At 41.3% G+C, this 24,191-nt stretch overlaps 1 protein-coding gene across 1 annotated transcript in view; it reads right to left on the minus strand.

Annotated features, from left to right (window-relative positions):
* LOC115202230 (rho GTPase-activating protein 10) overlaps positions 1-24,191 on the minus strand; it is a 68,322-nt gene that overhangs the window by 43,118 nt on the left and 1,013 nt on the right. Inside the window, exons 2-3 of the mRNA XM_029766217.1 lie at positions 1,201-1,296; positions 608-669 (exon numbers count right to left, since the gene is read on the minus strand). Of these exons, the coding sequence (XP_029622077.1) occupies positions 608-669; positions 1,201-1,296 (158 nt within the window). The remainder of the gene's footprint in view (positions 1-607; positions 670-1,200; positions 1,297-24,191) is intronic.

The raw sequence follows: 24,191 nt of genomic DNA on the forward strand, positions 1-24,191 counted from the left end.
ATGGTGCCATTTAGGACACAGACTCAGTCCTTTCCGCATGGGTAGAAAACACTAACAGGGTAGAAAACACTAACAGGGTACATTTACAACATTCAGTTCAGCTGTAACATCCTCTATACATTATAGCAGATGTAAGTGAACTTTAACATGTCACTGTAGTGTACTAGTATAGCACTACACATCACAGTGAGTGTTGAATGACTCCATTGACACTGGTATGCCATGTCTTCTGAGGTTGTGTTTAATGGTTCTGTCCCACCGCCTCCAGAGGAGAGGTGGGGAAAGCACAGACAGTGACCCTTGGACAGGTGCAGTAAAGGTGGCTCTGCCTCCTCTCCTCTGGGGCATGTTCATTAGACACCAGTCAGAAGAAAACAGACAGCAGGGACTACCCAGACTTGTCTATTAAGAAACAAATTGTTTTCTTTTCCAATACGTTTTGCTACGGTGTACCCTAATGAACATGACCCTGGTGTTAGAGGCATCGCTCAACCCTCCACCCACTGAGAAACTGTAATTTACTCACACAGAGCAGACTTTAGTTACACACACAGACAGAGGTATTTCCCCTGGCTTTTAAAGCAGGTCTCGACTAGTTACTGCTTACCATCAGCTCTCTTTGGTCTTCCAGATTCTTAAGGAAGTTAGAGAACTCCTGCAAGGATTCATCTGCAACACACAGAAACACACTTTAATAATGGAACACTAGTCACTTTAATAATGTTTACATACAGCTTAACGCATCTCATGTATATACTGTATTTTAGTCAGACACTCCGACATTGCGCGTCCTAATATTTATTTATTTCTTAATAACATTCTTTTACTTTTAGATGTGTGTATTGCTGTGAATTGTTTTTACATACTACTGCACTGTTGGAGCTAGGAACACAAGCATTTCGCTACATCTGACATAACATCTGCTAAATATGTGTATGTGACCAATAACATTTGACACACTGCCCCACTCCCCCCAAATAGGAGGCGAGACAAGAGACAGGACACACAAACATAAGACCACACAGAGAAAGAGAGACATAAGTACTGGTGTTTCCATCCCTCTAAAGAAGCCAAGGGTTTGGGAAATTACACATGCAAGCACTTCATTTGGTGGTAGACATGGAACCAAAAACAAAGGTTTTCAGTCTGGTTACGCTGGCAGAACCACCCAGCTGTAGGTCGTAATAGCACCACACTCACCAATACACCTCTCATCGTCGGTCTTTGCGTCGCCGATGTACTCAAACTGGAATTCTCCCAGGGACTGGGCAAACTTGCGCTGGGCCAACGCAAGCTCTGAAAACAAAACAAAAAAATAATTTCAAAAACAACCCTATGGATTGATGTGATTTCGGATGAGACCTTCCCTTGACGACCATATTTCGACATCAAATGCACTGCGGTCACATGTGCTTCCAATTTACAGGCTTGTATCAACGTTTTTTTAATTAGTGGATATACTAGCTTGATAGATATTAAATCACATTTGAGTTGGACCAAAGCACAAATACCTCAAGACTGAAAAAAACAAAAAAACAGAAGTCATTTATTGAAGGCCTGGCTGACATGCAGGCAGTAAGGCACCTACTGTAACCTAGTGGTTAACCCACTCGGCATACATCCTGTTGCCTCTGCTGTCAGACTGCAGCATCCTGTCCCTGTATAGGTTATAAAAAAGAAACAATGCCTACTGGTCCATTGATGGTGACAGGTGTTTACATTTGAGCAACACATTAAACATACGACCCTATAGAAATTAGCCTATATAGGCCTGGTTTAACTATGGGGGTGTGGTGGGTATTGGCCCAAGGGTTTATAATGATTTACAAACATACATATTAGTCTACATAGGCTAACCTTTGCTCTTGACCTGCTTGTTGTGTAGGAAAACCATAATAACATTTATTTTTTAGGATACTAGTTTAGGCCATGCGCTAGCCTTACCATGATGTGAGGAGGAGATGGGCTGAACAACCACATTCGGATGTAGCCTGACACCCACACGCTGCACCATAGTGAACTTGAGCGTTTGTTTTCCAGGCATGTTGAGCCCGCTCTGTTTTCTAAACAGCGTAGACAGATATTCCCAGCGGTGTGGATCTCGGACTGGTGACAGTCCCATAAGGACAGCATGGGAGAATGTAGCAGGGTATTTTTAAGACGGGAGCTATGACTGGTATCCAGAGGAGCAGTATCATTAGCTTTGGGAGCTGGCTGGGGCTCCATGGGGAGGATCAGCTGGGAGTCTTGAATACAGGGGCTCTCAGATTCTCAGTGACAATGGCGGTAGGAAGCCTGTGTTATTATTCTAACAGTTATATTACCAGCAGGTTAGCATTTTTTGTCATGACCTGGAAGCCAGCCACAACTAACGACCGAAGTCAGCTTGCAGGCGCCCGGTTGGCTACAAGAAGTCGCTAGAGCGAACCCCAGGCTGTAGTGGCGCCTCAGCACAGCGATGCAGTGCCTTTGACTGCTGCGCCACTCAGGAGGGCCCTTTACATACATTTTTACAATAGCAAATTTTGACTTTGCAGCTGGCCTAAGTGGAAATCGCTCAGTTCTGCCTCCAGGACAAGACTCTTGACAATAATAAAAAAAAGTCAACCTGCATATTGCCATGAGTCAGTGTCTGCAGTATCTTCCACACAACACAAAAAAGTATTCACTCAATACTGGGGCCTATTGATTACGTTAACATCTACAAATGATTGTAAGTCAATCTTTGAACAGAAGTTGAGAGAATTGCCACATTAAAACAAGTTACAGCCTATCACCCTCATCAACAATCTGCTCCCCTGGAGTTCTCTAATTTTTTACAAAATGTGGGCCATGTCAACAAATTCCTCTACAGCGATAACCCTGCCAATTAAGCGGCTTGCCAACACCCACGACCATCACGCCCCCCCCCCCCCCCCCAAAAAAAAACATTGGTCAACTCAGTGCATGCGGATTATAACGACGAGACCCAAAGCTAATCATGTGACTTCTGCACAATGACTGGCATAAAGTGCCTAGCCCTAACCTCTGCCTGACTGCTCACAAGCCTGTATTTGTTTCAATCAATAGTCAAGTAAACTCCCCAAACTGATCTCAGAGCTGTGTGGACCTTAGACAAGGAAATCGATGTAGGCTGGCTAACCCTGTGCATGATCGGGCTTGTTCAACATTAAAACTGCTGACTGACCTACAAAATCATCTTGCATCATAACTAGCATACACATATGTAGATCAGTCAGGCAGTCAATTTACCCACAACGCATCATGCATTTGATACTCTTGAACAGCCACATTCTGAAACCCCACCTACTCAGTTGACTCGTCATGTGTAAATACATTTTTACACATTTGGAAACCATTTTTACGTAGTGCTAAGACCTTGGTATGTTTGTTGTCCAAGTTACTACAGGAAACACTGTTGCTCTCTGCAGCAGCTGGAGCATTGTTTACGAGTGCTAGCTCTGAGTTAGGCCCGCTTTAAAATAGCACCTGCAGGAAGCTAGCTTCTTTCCTTTTTTTTTTCTTTTTTTTTTAAACTGGTGAGGTTATGTAATGTCGTTGTTAGAAAAGTTCAGTAGTGATGACGGCCCATTAAAATATGCAGAAAGTAAAGTACAAGCCAATGCACTCCTGAGCTGTTATCAAACCATGACAGATTAGCAATAGGCCAGGGCAAACCAGCGACCCATCATTCGTTAGCAAATATTTTTTTTAAGATCACGACATCTTATCAATATCATCAGGTGAATGATAATGGCAAGGAGAAGTAAAACATTTAAGTAAACAGATTTAGTAGATAGTCATTATTTTGACGTACCTACATTATAATTAGAAGAGTAAACTAACAGCCTAATAGCTAAAAGGGTAACTCCAAACACATTTTTGCTAAGAGCTGCTGTTTAAACAAAGGTCAGCCATGTGTTGGCAAAAATGTATGTCCAATTTAGGAAAGCTTACCAGCAGCCAGTGGCACTTGCCACACTGGCAGCCTATTTGCAGGTGCTTATTCAAAGCCAAAGTCATACTCCAGCAAGTGTAATTGGCTCCAATGAGGGTAATTTGCTCAATATTAGGAGTTGAGAAATAAAGTTGACATTAGAAAGATGATATTCTCCTTTTGTACCACAGGTATATAATAAAACAAAATATATTGTTGTTGCTAGCTATACTCAAGAGATTGAAAAAAATAAAAAGATAATATAAGTGCAGTTTAACAGAGCCCCTGCAGTACCCCCAGTTGAATAGGGACTCGCAACTAGTTTTCCTTCACAGAAAATGCATTAGTGCAACACATTCGGCACAAAATAGCTTAATTTTCATCAGATGACTGATGTGCAAAGCCATTTGCCTGGCAGCCACAAGTAAATGAGCTTATAATGAAAAAGGTATTTTTTAGTTAGAAATATGATGGCCATGCATAGTTTATCATAGAAAGAATGTAGCCAGCTACATTTCCTGATGTTTTGCTTAAAGTTCTTTCATTTTACCAGAGAGAATTAGGCTGGCTACACTGAGAAAAGTACAGGAGAAAAGTAGCTACACATCAGTCAGAGCGCCATCTGCTGATAGAATGTCCGTTCGTGAATTCTTATCTGAGTGGAAAGTACAACTGGAGCACGAAATTAGTCTGATGCCGAGCAGAAATAGATTTTTTTAATTTGAACCTTTAACTAGGTAAGTCAGTTAAGAAATAAATAAAAAAAAAATCTTATTTACCCCGGGCCAAACCTTAACGACACTGGGCCAATTGTGCGCTGCCCTATGGGACTCCCAATCATGGCCGGTTGTGCCTGGAATCGAACCAGGGTCTGTAGTGACGCTTCTAGCACTGAAATGCAGTGCCTTAGACTGCTGTGCCACTCGGGAACCCAATAAAAAGCATTTAACATGCGTTTACAAGACGCAGCAAGATACTGCGTTTTATCTTTTTTTCCCCTAGCATAAAAACTGAATTCTGCATCAACGCGACCACTAAGTTTAACTTGCTAGTTAATCTTAGTAAGTGGCTCTTAACAAGGTGACAGGGCATCATATTGTGTTAGCTTTCTGACATGTTTGAGAAGTCAACGCCCTTTGGATGGATTATTTGTACAGCTACAAAAGCTGAAGAACATGCGCACATCCAAGTACTTACCGCAGGTGCTGGAGTTGTAGGCAAACTCATGGAAAACAGAAAGGACATCAGGAAGCACTGGTACATTGATACTGACCCACAATTGAAACCCATTTTTAAATATGCCCCACATATGGTTAAAAAAAAAAAAAGAGATAGTGGTTAAATCAGATTACCCACCAGAGAAAAAGGGGAAGGGTAATAACAAATGTGGCCAATGAGCTCAATGCAGCTTCACATACAAATGCAACTCATTTACCCACCCAGGACAAAGATTAAAGATCAAGGGCCTGATTACCTTCATGTCCACCAATGTTGTTTACCTTCATGTCCACCAATGTTGTTTACATGTTGAAATGTCCTTGTGGTCTGTCTTACATAGGGAAAGCCCATAGAAGCCTTAAGACACAGACCAGTGTGCACCGCAGAAATATACGGACAGGTGAGACAAAAAAAATGAAAATCTGGTTCCTGCTCATTTTGTACAAGCTGGACATCCTATTAGTTCTCTGAGATACATTGGAATAGAAATGGTCAAGATGTCCTGCAGGGGAGAGGACATTGAGAGGAAACTTCTTCAAAAGGTAATTTTTCTGGATCCACAGATCCACAGTGGCCTTAACGAGGAGCTTGACTTGAAACCGTTTTTATAGTTTCAATGTCTAAATTGTGTTTTTTTTTTTTATCCTAATTTAATATTGTGTATGTATTACGGTAAATATTGATCACATTCCCTGTGTATGATCATATATTTTGATACATTGAATGTTAATATTGCAAAACTGTTAGACATTTTTTAACTCCTGTTTCAGGAAGTGATGTCACTGAGTAATGCCCCTAATGGATGCCTGATGAAGACCTAACGGTCAAAACGTTGTTGTAAATGAATATTATTTGTACAGCTGCCACCATCTTGATTTCCTTGCGTTTTTTTCTCCTCTCCATTCTCAGCATGGCTTCTCCTAGCCCCTCTTCTCAGCAGAGCAGGCAGGCCCGTTGGCCTAGCGACTTCAGACAGACAACGTACACGTTGCTTGAGCCAGTACTGTTTAGACAAGCATGCTTCAAAACTGTGTTCATTTGCATAATGTGTATCGTTCACATTCGCTAGTAAAATGTTCAAACTCACCATCGTTGACTTTCCCCCAGAATTCAACCATGCTAAGAATTCTGTATTACACCATATTGGAGTGTATGAATGACATTTAAGATTAGATCTCATATGCTTCTCGATATGGCCCAACTCTAATTTCCCCTTAACATTACACAAAAATACATTTACTTTAAGAACAGCGCAGATGCAAGGTTTGGTAACAGAATGACAGTTTTGTGCCATCATTCAGTTACCAAACTTTGCATCAGCACTGTTCTTCAACTACATGCATTTTTGAAAGTTTCAGTGGAAATTGACAAGTAATCCTTGTGCATAGAATTGTACAGTTGAACTTCGCAATTACTGGTTTTTGTTTGACATACATTTTAAAGTGAAAAATCTGTCTCTGGAAAAAATAAAAATAAGCCCAAGCCATCGTAATTAAAGACGTCTCAAGTTGGACCTAATCCATGCCTTGCTTTGACAACAGATACTTGAGTAGAGAAACGTAATGGGATGGTTAGGCCTACTCATAAGCACCTAGACACTAGCCTGCTATGCCAAAGGTCCTCTAATTCCCTTACTGGTGGTGTTCATGCCAGTGTTTAACCACCGATGTGGGGACAGGAGGAATGTGACAGACAGAGACATCCCAAAATACTGCCTCTATGATGGAGTAATAATCAGTCACAGCCCGTCTTGGGGTGGGTGACTACAACAAGGCTAAATTACACAGGGATGGGGAGAGGAGACCACCTCTCACACACAAACACATGATTGCATGTAAGCCGCAGCAGTGTGCTTCCTTCCTCAGACGGGCTGGCTGAGACAAGGCGCAACGAGAGCTCTGACCACAGATTTTTGCAGCCTTGTGCCTGACTACTAAAACACACCAGGGCACAGGTTGAGCATCTGTTGCAGACAAAACCCACCAACTAAGAAAGACACTTGAAGTAGTTTAACACTTGAGGATAATCTCGAAAAAGTTACGATTCGTTAAGATTAAATAACTATAAGCTAAATAACTAATTAGCTGCTGAACCTATACGCCATAAGCCAAGGGATTGGGCATTACTGCAGTAATGTTAAAGCTCTTCATGTTGTTGCCCCGTCATGTCAGTTGTTGATATCTGGAGGCTCCTCGTACGTCTCCTGTACACAGTGAACATCACCTTCTAGCAGACTTCTACACAGACTAAGTCGATCATCCAGTAGACTGGTAGTCCCAGTGATGTACATATGAACTGTGGTAGTAAAGTATGGGTTAATAGCCTCAATGAAGTGTTGTCAAAACAGAGGTATGGCCAGGCCAACAAGTCAGACAGGTCATTATTTTGTTAGCAAACATACCCTGCTGAACATAGCAATTATCTTTCTATCGACTGTGGAACTCCAGAGTGAGTCCAGACCACTTAGAGGGATCCAGACCTCTGAATCTGGCTAGTCCTTCCTCTGACTCTCATTGAGTCGAATTACCACCTAGTAATCAGGTTCCCGCTGATTAGTTTGACCAGCTTTCATCCTCAGTCACTCCCAGCTCCCACCGAGGGCATTCCATCCAGATGGCCTAACTAACCTGTTGCTAGACCAGTCTGCCAGTACCACAGCGGGCATCAGTGCTGTGGCTGTGTTGCGCAGGCTGATCCAGATTCACAACAAGCAACAGAGTCAGTGTTTGTCTCAGCCCCAGGGATATATGAAGAGATATTCTACCTAACAGAGCAAGTGTCTCATTACTTTTTGACATATGCAATAGACACACCTCATTAACATGGTATTGCTACAGTATCTGTTTTGTGTTACCACTATTATGTTCTTCGAGGTACTTTAGCTCCAGTTGGCTAGCTCAACTGGCTAAGGCTAAATGTCAACGCCATGGTGATGCGGTTTTAAACCAGCGCTTCATTTGTGCAACCTGAAGCAAATCAACCACTAGGACACCCTATGTGTAGCCTACCATCTGTATGTGGCAGGTCTTACCAGATAACAGGGCTAAGGATAAACAGAGGTAGAGTCCATCTCCAACAAATCTGGAGGTTTCCCTGTGTAAAAACAACTATATGCATTCTGGATAGAGTTGAACTTTTCCTCCCCAACACGTTTAACTAACGCAGGAAAACATGTTTTGACAACATGCCACAACACCCTAAGTTAATGTCTTCACGGCCTAGACTATCTGGAGAGAAGTCAGGGCACCATTTTGTTACAGCAGTGTCACATCAGCAGTGACAAATCACTTAAAAGGCCTGATTCAGTGTTGAATTCATTTATTGACGTCATTGGGAGAAAAATCTGAATTTGTGGTTGGGAAGAGAGCTCATGGTTATGACATAGAACAGGCTAACGTAATATGATGCCCAAGCATTGAAGACATTCTTTTAAAAACTTAGCCTTCAGTGTTAGAGCAGCAGAAAGAAGACAAACTAAACAGAATCCATGGTTTGGTGGGGGGGGGGGGGGGGGGGGGGAAGACAGCTGTTGGCCATTATAGGCTATTGGATAATGTGATATGACATCCCAAACAAGTGTATGCTTCCCCATGCAAGCATTCCTTTAAAAAAGGTCCAAAGGACAGCCGTAAAGAAATGACGCATTCTTTAACAGATAAGAGAGGAGTGCCTTGAAGTACTCAGCTGAGCGGAGGAAGACACTGGAGGGAGCTAGACATGAGCCAAGTGGGCCACGCTGAATTCTAGATGTGATATCGATCTCAAGTTCTACTATCATGACAAAGTATATTAGGGCACAAAGGGCAGGCGTAGTGTGGATGGATGTACTTCAGATATCCCTGTGCTTAAAAATGGCCACCCAACTGGTTTCTCACTTCTTTCTGACCCGTTCCTTTCCTTTCCATGTGGACTGTGCCATGAAAGTCCAGTTTCCTCCCCGCTCTTTCTCTGGTGAGGGGGGAGGGTTCAAGGACACGGTACACAGTTTACAGTAAGAGAATGCACATGGGAGGGTGATGTCAACTGAACTGTTGAATTCCGATGACATTGGCTTGATTAGCCCCATGTGTGGTGTGCGTCCTCACCGTGACTCGCTCCCATTGATTCCTACTCTGGTTACAGCTACAGTGGTGTCACTGACTGAATCATTCCCTTTCCCTCCCAGAAGGGTGGGTACTAGCAGAGACAGGAAGAAAGCAGCTAGCTCAACCATTACATAACACCCTTCACCCTAGCATTCTTACATCATTTGTAATACTTGAAATGGTGGAAAAACAAACCAGGCAACTGCATGTTTGGTAGTATCACGGGGTGTATAACTTCAAGACAATTGGACAGAGCAGCTGCAGGCACACATCAATGAGATATCATCAGCGGAGCAACAAATGTGACAGGCAAGAGGTCTGTATTTATTCGATCCCAGAGATAACGGTTATCCAACAGTGACAGAACAAATACCAAAACACCCGAACTTCCGCCAAAGGCCTAAGGAAAATACATCTTGTTCCTGGTCCTAGCCATGCTGCCTTTTAAAAAGGCAAGGCGTTTCAGTAAAACTAGCAAATCATTTCAGTTAACTGGGAACTGTCGACTTCCAGCCCCACCACTTGTCCGTGTAAAAACCAGAGACCCTGCTTGGCTGTGTGAGTCATGATGCCACGACATTGCATTAATCTGATATCGTGAGCCAAGTTCTTTAACATGAAGGGGCCAAGCGACGTGAAACACTTGTTGCCGTGTGTGTGTGTGTGTGTGTGTGTGTGTCTATTAAGCCGGGAGAGGGGACAATGGAGTGCTACAGCTCTGGGAGTGTATTGCGTCACCTCCTAGCCAGGGTTCTCTTTGGTTACATTAAAACATGGAGGTGCTCTAGTCTACAGTACAGCAGGACTGACCTATCAGCATCCAGGCTGGAGCGAAAGACAACTGAAGTACAAATGGTGGGACATTTTAAATGTTTGTTGCTGGCCTCAGTCCTGGTCAGATACAGCCTAGTCTAGAAGAGCAAAGGCCGGGTTCCCTTTTAAAGGCTGCGCTGTTCATTCTAGGTGTAGTCGTCAAGAGAACACAGAAATGGCCCTACACTTTATAAGGACTAGACCTGACTCTACAAAGTGGAAGAGATAAGCTACAGTAGAGCCTCTTTGTAGAACCTAAGTGCTGTGGAATATGACAACAAAGTGCTATGGATGCATGTTTGTGTTCACACAGAGCTGGGCAGTATACCGTATTTAACGAGCTACCAGTATTGATACACAGACCGGTTTGAGTTTAACTTTACCTTCTATAAACGGTGTTTGAATGTTAGGTCTGTTAAATGTGATACGCCATGTGTAACGTCCATTTTTATTGTTCACTTTGCTACTCGAGTCACCCCCCTCCATTCCCTCTCTCGTCATGCCACTTCCCACAGACTTAGCCCTGCAGTCCTCAAGGAGCGCATTTGTTGTTCCTTGACCATGAGACACTTGTGTTCAGTCTATGGTCAATGCAGCACATGCAACAATGCTGATAACGATGCCGTTTTCACAAGCGTTCTTTAAATTACACTAGTTTGTTTCTTTTACATCTGCAAACAGCTAGCTTGTCTTTTCTTAGCAAGTTAGGCCTAAATTGTGTTAGTCACTAATGCTAATCGCTAGTTAGCTGGCTACTGAGTCAGTGCAAATGTAATTGGCTATATAGCCTGATAATACCAGTGATGGCATAGACCAAAATCACCATGTTTGTGCAACATTATCTTCTAAATCAAAAGAGGAATACCAGAAGCATGAATATATTAGCTACATGAAGTAGCTAAGAGAAAACATACAATGTAGCCAAAGCATACAGGGTCCCCTAGGTAACGCTTAGCAACACTTTAGTTCCTACCCTGTCACAACTCCTTCCTGGCATTTGAATTCGTTGTCATCTCAAACACTTTATTCAAAGTGTCCACTATTATATTCTAACTATAGAATTAGAATAGTCATTCTATTTCAGTGATTCCAACAGTTTTACTCTAATTCTCAAGTCAAATCGCAATTGCTACATTTGGTGAAAAATAAGTCCTAGATTTGCCCATATCGTGCAGCCCTATGTGGCAGTGTGGAAATTCTCAATTGAGCAGTGGTGTAAAGTACTTAAGTACTACTTAAGTTGGCTTTTTTGGCATCTGTACTTAACCATTTTTATTTTTGACAACTTTTACTTCACTACATTTCTAAAGAAAATAATGTACTTTTTACTCCATACATTTCCCCTGACACCTAAAAATACCCGTTACATTTTGAATGCTTAGCAAGACAGGAAAATGGTCCAATTCACACTTATCAAGAGAACATCCCTGGTCATCTGCTGCCTCTGGTCTGGAGGACTCACAAAACACAACTGCTTTGTTTGTAAATCGTGTCAGTGTTGGTGTGCCCCTGGCTATCTGTAATGAAAAAAGTAAATAAAAAAAATAAGGTGCCATCTGGTTTGCTTAATAAGGAATTTGAAATTATTTACACTTTGATACTTAAGTACTTTATCAATTACATTTACTTTTGATACTTAAGTATGTTTAAAACCAAATACTTTTACTCAAGTAGTATTTTACTCGGTGACTTTCACTTGAGTCATTTTCTATTAACATACATTTACTTTCACTCAAGTATGACAATTGGGTACTTTTTCCACCACTGTAATGGAGTCCAGAAAACGCAGAAATGATAAGTGCTGAAATGTGTTTTATTTGAAGTTGAATTGAAGAGTATAAAACAAATCAGAATGGAGAAAGACTTCAAATGTTTGTGATGCCACCCTAGGATCTCTCACTACTCATAAAGCAAATGTACACCTTTTATTATTTAACAAAATACCGTGATATTATATTTATTTTCGCCATATCACCCAGCCCTACACTTAGCCTCACTTAAACATTCAGCAGCATAATCCGACTGCTTATTCATGCTTCCTTCAACCCTACAGCGCACAGCAACCGGTTACACATGTTGGTGCTGTACCTTCAGTACCACACCAGCGTACAACCTGTTCCTCATGACGTGATGGTTTCCCCTCGGAGCAGCAGAGGAAATACAACCACACCAACCAAGCCAGTTCCGGTCCGGACACAAACACCCCGTAAAGTCCCATAGTGAATTCAATGACGCCATGACAAACTACAAGCTAGTAGGACTAATATGCATTTTGACGCATCCTTTTAAAAAGTTTCCTGGATTGCTAATGACTCACTCCATGCACAGCTGTTCTGAAGGAGGAGTGGCAAACATAAGCAGCCTAGCGAAACTGGGGAGGGTGGTGGCAAAGCTGAAAAATAGCTCAGTGCATCTTAAGTGTTGAAGTGACCTCACCTCAGACTGTAGCAGGGCGGGTGAATCATTAATACATTTGCCTCACAGACAGATGTATTCATTATATTTTTCTCCGCAAAGCTGAATTTCCTGAGATGGTATTCCCAAGTAGGCTAGCTTTTGGATACTGTAATGGTTGGCCCACTGTAGCTGCAGCCTAATTAATCTACTGTACTTTCTAAACTCTACCAACTGAAAAATAACTATCCACTAGTCTAGTCCTTGTAGTAGGCAGAGTAAAGCCTAACTCCTTTACCCTTTTGGGAAGAAAGTATCAAAACAAAAGCAACCAGAACAGCCAACAAACAAACCTTACTTCAATGATACATTAAAATACCTGTTTGGATCAGAAGCTTTTCTATAGAAGAGTCATTGACATTTAGTTGTATATTATCAACAAAGTGCACACTGTGTTCATTGTGAGCACTTTGTTATGATTACTACAGAGGGGTATACTACAAACAGGATCAAGGAGTTAGCCAGCTTATCTGATGTGCCACTTGGGTCAGCCGTCATCAACAGGCAGAGTGAGAGAGCTGCAGGGCCCAGGGCCTCACGGGCCAATGAACTGTTTACACGGCCATGCCTTTCCCAATACTTCCTGTTCCATTCGCCCATCTTTCCAGTCAGGATCCACATGCCGCTCCACTCACAGGCACCACCACTTTCCTCTCTGGAGGCCACCCTCGTTCCCCTCTAGTTTGTTCAGAGTTCTGGGTTTTTTCTACCCCCGTCAATCTTCCATGGTATTACCCTTCATGAAAACAGCAGCATTACCTCATTTCTACCCTCAGGGTTCTTTAACATCAAAACATGTCTAAAAAGGTCAGCAGAGTAATTTAAGAAATTCCAGGAGCTCCTTTTGTCTCCCAGCCCCTGTACTTCCAACGGACAACTACGACAGGATCTTAATCTGAGAACTCTAGCTTTCACTCTGACTGGTCAAACTAGTTGCATAGGCTGAGTGAGATTTCCCTATCCTTGTGTCCACATTTCTAGATCTCTGCATTTATTTTTAAATTGGGAGGCATAGGGAGAGGCTTCAAGCAGATATGGCCCATCTGGTTTTACCTTGAAGTAACCTTCAGAGTCAGGCATTTGAAACAGTGGTTTTAAATAATTCATAAAAAGGTACAGGAGTTGAGAGCCACCCAAGGGAAGGAGGGTGGAGCCTTCAGCAAACTGAAACACCTGCACCATAAAGGGACTCCTGAGTGTCATGACCATGATCAAACCCAGGTAATATACGCTGGTATCAGTTTCATAAAAGAACCTCGAGTTTTGTTTAGAATGGCACTAGACAGATAGAAAAAGTTCCTCCTGCATGACCTCACATCTGTGTTAATGCGATTTTAATGAAAGATTGTGATGTGGCTCTTTGGCAGAATGAGTAATACGATTATAGGGGAGCGAGCCTGAGCAGCTTGCCAGACCGAATCATGGCCGTACACTCGCTCTGGCCTGCCTGCCAACACCCAGCAAAAGCTGCAAAACCTCTTGGCGTGTTTATTTTTACAAGGAAAATGTGGGGGAAGGAAAAGACAAAACATCTTAATTTGTGAGTAGTCATCAATTGACCAGAGGAAGTGTTGCCATGGTGGACTGAATGAGGTAGGGCTGGGCGATATGGCGTAAAAATCATAACTAATGGGTGATTCATGATATACACTAAGTTAGGCCTGCCCAACCCTCTTCCTGGAGATCTACCGTCCTGTGGGTTTTAAGTCCAATCCTAATTTAACACACCTGATTCTACTAATTAGCTGCTCAACAAGACCTTAACTAGCTGAATCAGATATGCTAAATTAGGGTTGGACTGAACCTATAGGACAGTAGATCTCCAGGAAGAGGGTTGGGCAGCCCTGCACTAAGTGTACAAAACATTAGTAACACCTTCCTAATATTGAGTTGTACCCCCTTTTGCCCTCGGAACAGCCTCAATGCATTCCACAAGGATGCTGGCCCATGTTGACTCCAATGCCACAGTTGTCAAGTTGGCTGGATGTCCTTTGGGTGGGGGACCATTTCTTAACACACACGGGAAACTGTTGTGCATGAAAAACCCAGCAGCGTTGCAGTTCTTGACACACTCAAACTGGTGCGCCTGGCACCTACTACCATACCCCTTTCAAAGGCACTTAAATATTTTGTCTTGCTCATTCACCCTCTGAATGGCACAAGCCATGTTTCAAGGCTTAAAAATCTTTATTTAAAACAGGTCTCCTCCCGTTCATCTACACTGATTGAAGTGGATTTAACAAGTGACATCAATAAAGGAATCATAGCTTTCACCTGGTCAGTCTGTCATGGAAGAGAGACACTCGGTGTATATCTTGATATTTTCAAAGTTATAGGCGATTCACAATATATTTTTTATGTTCTCTAAATAAGCTTTGCTGCACAATTAATGAACAATGCACTACATTTCAAACAGCCTGAGATAATCTATGCATTTAGGGTTTGTTAAATTATACCAAGGCTAAATATAAGCCTTCAACCGTAAGACCCACCAATAATAACAATATTTTATAAAAATAGTTAGTGCTTTTTGCAATAATCACTGATCTGGTTTAAGTTTCTATGAAAATGTCCTTTGTTACTAAATTTTACCAGAACCATGCACAACTTCTGTTAGCAGCCATTATAGAATATGAACACGTCTCAAACACTCTGGAGCATATGCCCACCTGCTAGTGCAGGGGTAGGCAAGCCTGTTCCTGGAGCGCCACAGGTACTGACAGATTTTGTTCCAACTAGGCACCACACCTGACCTGAGGTAGAAAAAGTACTCAATTGTCATCCTTGAGTATAAGTACAAAGTAAAAGCTGTACATCAAAAGTATAGCTTTTGATGCACAATTTCCATTAACTTTATTTTTACAGCCAGGGGCACACTCCAACAAATGCTTCCTTTGTAAATTGTTTAAATTAGTCCACCAGATTAGAGGAAGTAGGGATGACCAGAGACCTTCTCTTGATAAGTGTGTGGACCTTTTTTTATGTCCTGCTAAGCATTCAAATTGTAATTAGTACTTTTGTGTGTCTGGGAAAATGTATGGTGTAGAAAGCGCTTCATTTTCTTTAGGGATGTGGTCAAAAATATAAATAGTAAATACCCCAAAAACAACTTAAGTAGTACTTTAAAATAATGTTTACTGAAGTACTTCACACCACCTGACCAAATTGATCAGTTCAGTGATTGTCTAAATTCAACACGACTAGGGTTACCTACCCCTGTGCTAGTGAGTAGCCAGCTAATATTTATATTTAAAGTCTTGCCAACTTGGATCCATTTGCTTGCTAACAAGGTAGAACAGTTTAACTGTTATGAATACACCATCCTAACATAGCCTGTTCACTTTGTTTAGATCAAGTGGCCTACCTGGATAAGAAGATGCCCATTTCTCTGAATGACAACGAGTTGCCAATGCCCTATATAACGTGTCTTTCTATGCTCATTGCACATCTAGAACGCATAAGTCTAAAATGCTGCTAGCAGTACCGCAATGCTGCGTGCGACAAACTGAGCATTATTTTCCAAAATCATGTTCATTGGGAGTTGAGACATAAAAAGGGCATTGTTAAAGGTTAATTTCCCCTCTATTACAGTAAAATAATGTCTTGTGTTTCGGTTTCCATATGACTGATTATGTTGGACCAAATCTGAAACACAAATAGAGAGTTGAAACTGCTTGTTGTCAGAGAGGAAGAATATGCTCTCGTTGTTGTGTGGCACGGGAGGTGCTTGGTGTCCGAGTGCGAGTGGGAAGGTGCACATTAGAGGTCGACCGATTAATCGGAATGGCCGATTAATTAGGGCCGATTTTAAGTTTTCATAACAAACGGTAATCGGTATTTTTGGCCACCGATTGTATTTAAAAAAAAAAAAAAAAAAAAAACTTTATTTAACTAGGCAAGTCAGTTAAGAACACATTCTTATTTTCAACGACGGCCTAGGAACGGTGGGTTAACTGCCTTGTTCAGGGGCAGAACAACAGATTTTTACCTTGTCAGCTTGGGGATGCAACCTTACGTTAACTAGCCCAACGCTCTAACCAACCTGCTTTACGTTGCCAAGGTAAGTTGCTAGCTAGCATTAAACTTATCTTATAAAAAATTAAATCAATCATAAACACTAGTTAACTACACATGGTTGATGATATTACTAGTTTATCTAGCCTGTCCTGCTTTGCATATAATCGATGTGGTGCGCATTCGCGAAAAAGGACTGTCTTTGCTCCGACGTGAACCTAACCATACACATCAATGTCTTTCTTAAAATCAATACACAAGTATATATTTTTATAACCTGTATATTTAGTTAATATTGCCTGCTAACATGAATTTCTATTAACTAGGGAAAATGTGTCACTTCTCTTGCAAACAGAGTCAGGGTATATTGCAGCAGTTTGGGCCGCCTGGCTTGTTGCGAACTGTGAAAACTATTTTTCCTAACAAAGACAGCAGACTTCGCCAAAAGGGGATGATTTAACAAAAGCGCAATCGTTGCACGACTGTACCTAACCATAAACATCAATGCCTTTCGTAAAATCAATACACAGAAGTATATATTTTTAAACCTGCCTATTTAGCTAAAAAAAAAAAAATAAATATCCAGGTTAGCAGGCAATATTAACCAGGTGAAATTGTGTCAGTTCTCTTGCGTTCGTTGCACGCAGAATCAGGGTATACAGAATCTGGCTCGATGCGACCCAATTTGCCAGAATTTTACAGAACTATGAAATAACATTGTAAGTTGTGCGATGTAACAGGAATATTTAGACTTATGGATGCCACCCGTTAGATAAAATACGGAACGGTTCCGTATGTCACTGAAAGAATAATGTTTGAGATGATAGGTCATTAATATGGTCAAATCCGGAAACTAAGGTTTATTATATTATAGTTAAGTCTGATTTGATATTTGATAGAGCGGTGGTAGGCAGCAGCAGGCTCGTAATAGTCAAAGGTATATGGTTTAGAGAGAAATAGTCGACGCGTCATAATTCCTGTAATAACTTGCGGCTGAACTTGAAAGGGGTTCCTTCGTTATTTTACCGTTCATGTCTTCCATAGAGAATGTCTTGATCTACTTCAAATAAGGTCTGTGTTTTGTGCTTAAACCGCCTCGGCGTTTTGATACCCGTGTAACTCTCACTAGGTAACGTTTGTCAACATATTTTCATAAATCCACTCTACAAAAAAAATGTTCTTCGCTTATATTGATCAGAGTTATATCCTATGGATATCTACACAGTTATAAAATTGGCAAGGTGGTGTAAGCCTAAACCAAACAGACCTTATTTTAAGTTAATCTAAAAATATCCTATGGAATAAATGAAGGAACCGCTTTTCAGATTTTGCTAGAAGGTGTCATGGGAATTGTGACTCGCACTTTGGTAGGCAATTCTTACCATGCCAAATATTAAAATAGGATTACCTGCATATAGAAATTACAGTTTTTGTTTTCAGCATTCATCACAGGTAACTTAAACTCCATTTTTATTATTCAAACAGTTGAGAGTATTTGTCACCTAAGTAGACTCTTCAGTATCGTTGTCACTTCAGAGATATATATATAATAATAATAATAATAATAATAATAAGCCGATTAAATCGGTATCGGCTTTTTTGGTTCTCCAATAAATCGGTATTGCCGTTGAAAATTCATAGTCGGTCGACCTCTAGTGCACATTGCACACAGCAGTGAAGAAGACGAGACCAAAAAGAAACCCCCATAAAAATTTTAACAAATAACCTTGATTCTTGCCATACAGGCATTTGGAACATTGCGCTAAAACATTAGATAGATCACCCAGTCCTAATAGAAGATACCATTATCTGAAATCAAGACAGTTTTAGTGGGTAATACTTCTCACAAGACAAAGCTCCCATGGAGATTTCAGGATGTTCTTTGAAAAGCAGACACTCAATTATGAGAGAGACTAAACCCTAACATAATGAAGGGTTAAAAAAAAAAAAATGTAAAAAATGACTGACATGTTGAGTTGGGGTTGGGTAACGGGGGGGGTACAGAGCAGGCAGACTTCCTATGGAGGAAACCACAACCTCCTCTTGAAACAGGAGCACATCCTCTGGCCTGTCCCTCCTCTAGTGGGCACTTCCATGTCACAGGCTAGCTCCCTGGCCAAAGGCCCTGTTTGCACGTTTCCTTCCAACAACAAAAAAAGACATTCTAAGACTTTCCGTTGCGGGACATCCCCTCAGGCGTAGGACTGGAAAGAGTGGCCCAGGGCCAAAGCTGGACCGGAGTAACTTGGGATTTTGGAACTTGAGCAAGACACAGGGAATTCCACTTGAAGATCCTACAGCAGCGGCTGGCCCAAGAGAGCGCAACATTCCTCCTCCCTAGTCCCTACCTTATTCAAACTTCAGCCTTCATTTAGCCTGGTTTCAGATGTTTGTGCTGTATAGCCAACTTCTACAGATCTGGAACCAGGCTACAGTTCATCATTCAATGAATGATATGTATACAGGCAGTGACACCAAATCTCTGGATGTTTACTGAAGATTAGCGTAATGCTCAATCTGCCCTTGACAAAATTGCCAGAAGCTGATGGGAGGCTCACATGCCTTGAGGATTATATGCCATATTAGAGAGCCCGAGTCAATTCCTCTGATCAACAACACGGTCTGATTTCAAATGGTGATAAATGACGATTATCTCACTGAATCCCAGCCAAGCCTCTTCTTGTCAACCACAAAAGCAAAGAGGCTAAAGGCAGATAAAACAAAGTCAAACAAGTACAGCCAATTGCTGAGACATTTTACTCTGATCTCAGACACAGTAGGCAGGTTTCCATTGACCCAGGTATATTTCGACAAAGCAAGGTGGCAATTTTTTTTAAAACTAAAAACAGCAGATATGAGAACATTAACGCGCAATTTGCCTAAATGGGTAATGGACACACTTCAAATACTGCATTTCATTTGAAAATTGTTTTTTGCGAGAGAAAAAAAAATGTTAAGGTGTGATGTCATTACGTCCAGCTGTTTTTAAGTCGACGGAAGATAGTTAAATGGAATCGCACCCTAGCAGGCAATTGTCATCCATTTTCTATGCAAACCTAAATGCCATCAACAAACAAAAAGTTAATGGAAACATACCTAGTGAGGGACTACAGATGGGTTAGCTGACAACGTCACAAAAACGACGCACACGCTTCAATGGGGCAGAAGTTTGAGTTTTTGCGATTCTGGAGGGCCAGATAGCTACCAACAATGACGAGGAACTGCCATGTGGTGAATCATAAGTGACTCATTTCAGCTAGTTATGGCCATTGTTGACGATTTGACACATTTCATGTCAATGCTAACAAGGCAACAAAAATGCTAGCTAGCTAACCAACAACTGCAATGATGTATTTGAGACAAATACATTTGCTCAAGGAGCACTTTTGTTTTCAATGAACATTGAAGACGAAATATAGTTTACATGTTATCAACAATCTAAGCCAACCCCGTCTGTTTTGCCACATAGTTGCGCACACGTCGATTGTTGCTGCTAAACAACCAACCCGTCTATTCACTGCAGTCTGTCTCACGAGACCTAGCAGCTGTCAGTCGATGCGCTGCTGTGTCTTAAACACAGTTGTTCTGAAGTCAATGTAATGAGAACTTGGCGTTGGCTCATGACTGACTTCACGCAGAGAATTGAGTGAGTGCACAAAGCTGACACTGTATATACTGGAGCAGCTTAGAGGTGTAAGAGACAAGTAAAGACACCACATGCCACTTTACGCGGGCCCAGACTGCCGATCCCATCTTATTTATCGCTTAATAAGGACATAAAACCAGGTACACACTGCTACCTAAAATAAACGCTGTTCTTGATCTCAGACAAAGATGATCTTGACCCTCTGTTCAACCCACTTTGTATCAACTACAATCACGTGTCTAGCTAGCTAACTAGGCTAAGGCTATAGTGTAGAGCAGCCATATACAGTAAGCACATTAGGAAGTAGGCTTGGGCTAGGCCTACAAGTCAAAGTTGATGCACAGCCAACTACCACATGAGTTTATTATTTTTTTTTAATTGTTTGTCATTTAGCAGACGCCCTTATCCCGGTTGAATTATAGGAGCAATTAGGGTTAAGCGCCTTGCTCAACGGGACATCTACAGATGTTTTCACCTAGTCGGCTCGGGGATTCAAGCCAGCAACCTTTTGGTTACTGGCCCAACACCCTTAACCTCTAGGCTACCTGCTGCCGTTTTGCTCTGCCTCTTGGCAGTTGAATAATGTGGTAGACATCCACAACACTAATAACCTAGCCTATTTCTGTTCATTTCCATGAAATAAAAACACAGTAGCCTATTCACTGATTTGACATTCTAAAGGGGTTGTCACGCGATGAAGACGTGGATGTCGATTAAGGCAGCCCCCCGCACCTCTGATTCAGAGGGATTGAGTTAAATGCAGAAGACACATTTCAGTTGAAGGCATTCAGTCATACAACTGACTAGGTATCCCCCTTTCATCACGTAGGATATTAAATCTGCTCTGCTTGTGGTCTTTGGTCTCAACAAATGTCTTCCAAAGACGCCTGCTACTAGTGGCCTACCCAGAATCCAGACATTAAAACAGATTTCAACAATACTCAAATGTATTGAACTTAGTAGGAAATCAACTAAATGTATTTAACATGTATTAATTTGCCCAAGTTAATCATAAGTCATGAACAAATTGACTCAGTGATTTGTATTTTGCACGTGTATGCCTACAGTACAATGTGTAGCCATTGGCAATGTGGCTAATGATAACTGTCTTCTGGTAGAGATGGAAAGACTCAAACCTTTTCAATTAAATGTTAACTAAAACGTAGCCTATGCCTCTGGCAGAATGAGATGATTATTTGCATCAATCCAGTGGACATTTGTTTAGCAAATTCTGAAATAACATAAGGGCTACAGAAACATTGATATAATAATTTTAAAATTAAAAAAAAAAAAAAACATTCTCTGGCTGGTGCTCACCTGCAATACAAGGTAACTTCACCAAAAATAATAAATTTCTTATATTTTTCACAGTTCTCAAAAGTAGTCTCTTGGTGTGGTTTAAACCTGTTACGGAACATCCTGTGAAATTGCAGAGTGCGAAATTCAAATTAGAAATATTTAACTTTCATAAAATCACAAGCGCAATACACCAAAATAAAGCTTAACTTCTTGTTAATCCAGCCACCGTGTCAGATTTCAAAAAGGCTTTACGGTGAAAGCAAACCATGCGATTATCTGAGGACAGCACCCCACCATACAAACACATGAAAATCACATTTCAACCAAGCAGGTGCGACACAAAAGTCAGAAATAACAATATAATTCATGCCTTACCTTTGAAGATCTTCTTCCGTTGGCACTCCAATATGTCCCAGAAACATCACAAATGGTCCTTTTGTTCGATAAACTCCTTTATATCCCCAAAATGTCCATTTATTTGGCACGTTTGATTCAGAAAAACATCGGTTCCAACTCGCCCAACATGACTACAGATTTAATAAATTACCTGTAAACTTGGTCCAAACAACTTTCCTAATCCAACTTTAGGTATCCTAAAACGTAAATCGATAAAATTGAAGACAGAATATACTGTGTTAAATAGCGGATAAAATCAAAGTGGAGCGAGCTACAGGTCAAGCGCACAAAAAAATGTAATTAAAAAAAACAATTGTCCACTTGGCTTGACACTCATACTGAATAGCCATACTTCATTTCTCAAAGGAAAAACATGAACAAATTCCTAGACTGACATCTAGTGGAAGCCATAGGAACTGCAACCAGGTGCCTCAAATCTAGTTTCCTCATAGAAAACACAGTGAACTAAAAAAAAATAAAAAATTCCTGGATGGTTTGTCCTCCGGGTTCCGCCTGCCAAATAAGTTCTGTCATACTCAGACATCATTTTAACAGTTTTAGAAACTTTAGAGTTTCTACCCAAATCTACCAATTATATGCATATCCTAGCTTCTGGGCCTGAGTAGCAGGCAGTTTACTTTGGGCACACTTTTCGTCCGGACGTGAAAATACTGCCCCCTATCCCAAAGAGGTTTTAAACATTGTTGAGGACTTACATCCAATTGTTTTTCTAATAAAAAATTATATTTACTTAAGTGTTATTTTAGAGCGAAAACTGGGAAAGTGGAAACCTGGAGAAACAAAACTGAGAAATAAAAAACAGATTTTATAGCCCGATGTTACCAGCCCACTTCAACACAATGCCTGCCACACATACATCCACTGAGCCCCCTGCAGAGAGCCAGCCTAGCAGGGTGATGCTCCATGTGGAGGCAGAGGGTGTGTGCTGCATGCACTATGAAATAAGCTCACCTTCCTATTCTTTGGAATAACAATAGACCTAGGGTACATCAAATATATGTTATTGTTACAGTTATGAAGCACAGCAGCAGGGCTCTCAGATGTCATCCCTACTGCCTAAACAGACAAGTCAATGCTTGTTTTCTTACAGTGGGAGTGTGGCCTACTGCAAATTAACCTCGGAAACACTATTTTTAGTCTGCTGCACTGAAGGTTAAGAGGTTGACCTGAGCTGCATCACCGATTGTAGTGAACCGATAAACTCTTAACAAGCTCATCACTGGCTTCTAGTGAGACCAGTAGAGTACCAGTTGCACTAGGAAGGGACATTCAATTGTCAAAGCAAGCAAGCAATCTTTCCTGGCCTGAACCACCAATTGTGTGGGCTACCTACAGCTACACTACTCTGCATTGTATTAAATCTCACATGCAATGTGAATAACAGAGGTGGTTCTATTCCAAACAGTCCGTCTGAGGCTGCCCCAGAGAGTTCCACTGCACATGTTGGTCCCTGATAACTCCCAAAATGGCCTGCAAAACAGAGAGTACAGTCTGAAAGTCACGTTACTCTTTATTTTTAGAAATATTCTGTCTCTTCACTGGCTTTTCCAAATGGAACATTCTATCTTTGCACCTAGAAAAGGACAGATGAAAGTACACCAGTGTTTTGAGTGTAATGAAACACATTGGCAGGCCTTGCTAGAAATCCTTCACTTATGAATGACAAGGAAACCTCAGTGGCTTGCAGTGGGCTAAAAGCAGTACGCTCCTACAGCACTGCAACAGTTGCACTCTAAAGCAATATAGTTAATCAGCTAACATCAGTGACTAAATTAAGTTAACCGGTTTGCCTGACAGATAGTGGTGTCTTCAGGGCTTTGTTCCAGCAATGAACAGGTAGCTGATTGCCTCAACTAACCTGACTCTGTACCGGTACCCCATGTATATAGCCTCGTTATTTTATTGTTTTATTTTTTTACTTAAGTGTCTTTAATAAATATTTTAACTATATTTCTTGAACTGCATTGTTGGTTAAGGGCTTGTAAATAAGCATTTTACCATAAGGTCTACTACACCTGTTGTATTCAGTGCATGTGACAAATAACACTTGATAATACCAGAGTTCACAAGGCACCTGACCAATTTGACAGACCCAACCCACTGGGCTGGAGTGCATGGAGATTATATTTGCCCAGGTGAAGGTGTGCTCACATATCAATCCATGATGACAGCGATTTGTGTTCCAACCTTGTCACACAGCCATAAGTCATTTGGATAGGTTATTGCCTCGAAATTCTTTCTTCAAGGAAAAACCTTATCATTTTTGCAAAGTACTCCACATGAATCGTGTTCTGGCCTCTAGACAATG

Source organism: Salmo trutta, chromosome 11, assembly GCF_901001165.1.
Source record: "Salmo trutta chromosome 11, fSalTru1.1, whole genome shotgun sequence".
In the NCBI taxonomy this organism is placed as follows: domain Eukaryota; kingdom Metazoa; phylum Chordata; class Actinopteri; order Salmoniformes; family Salmonidae; genus Salmo; species Salmo trutta.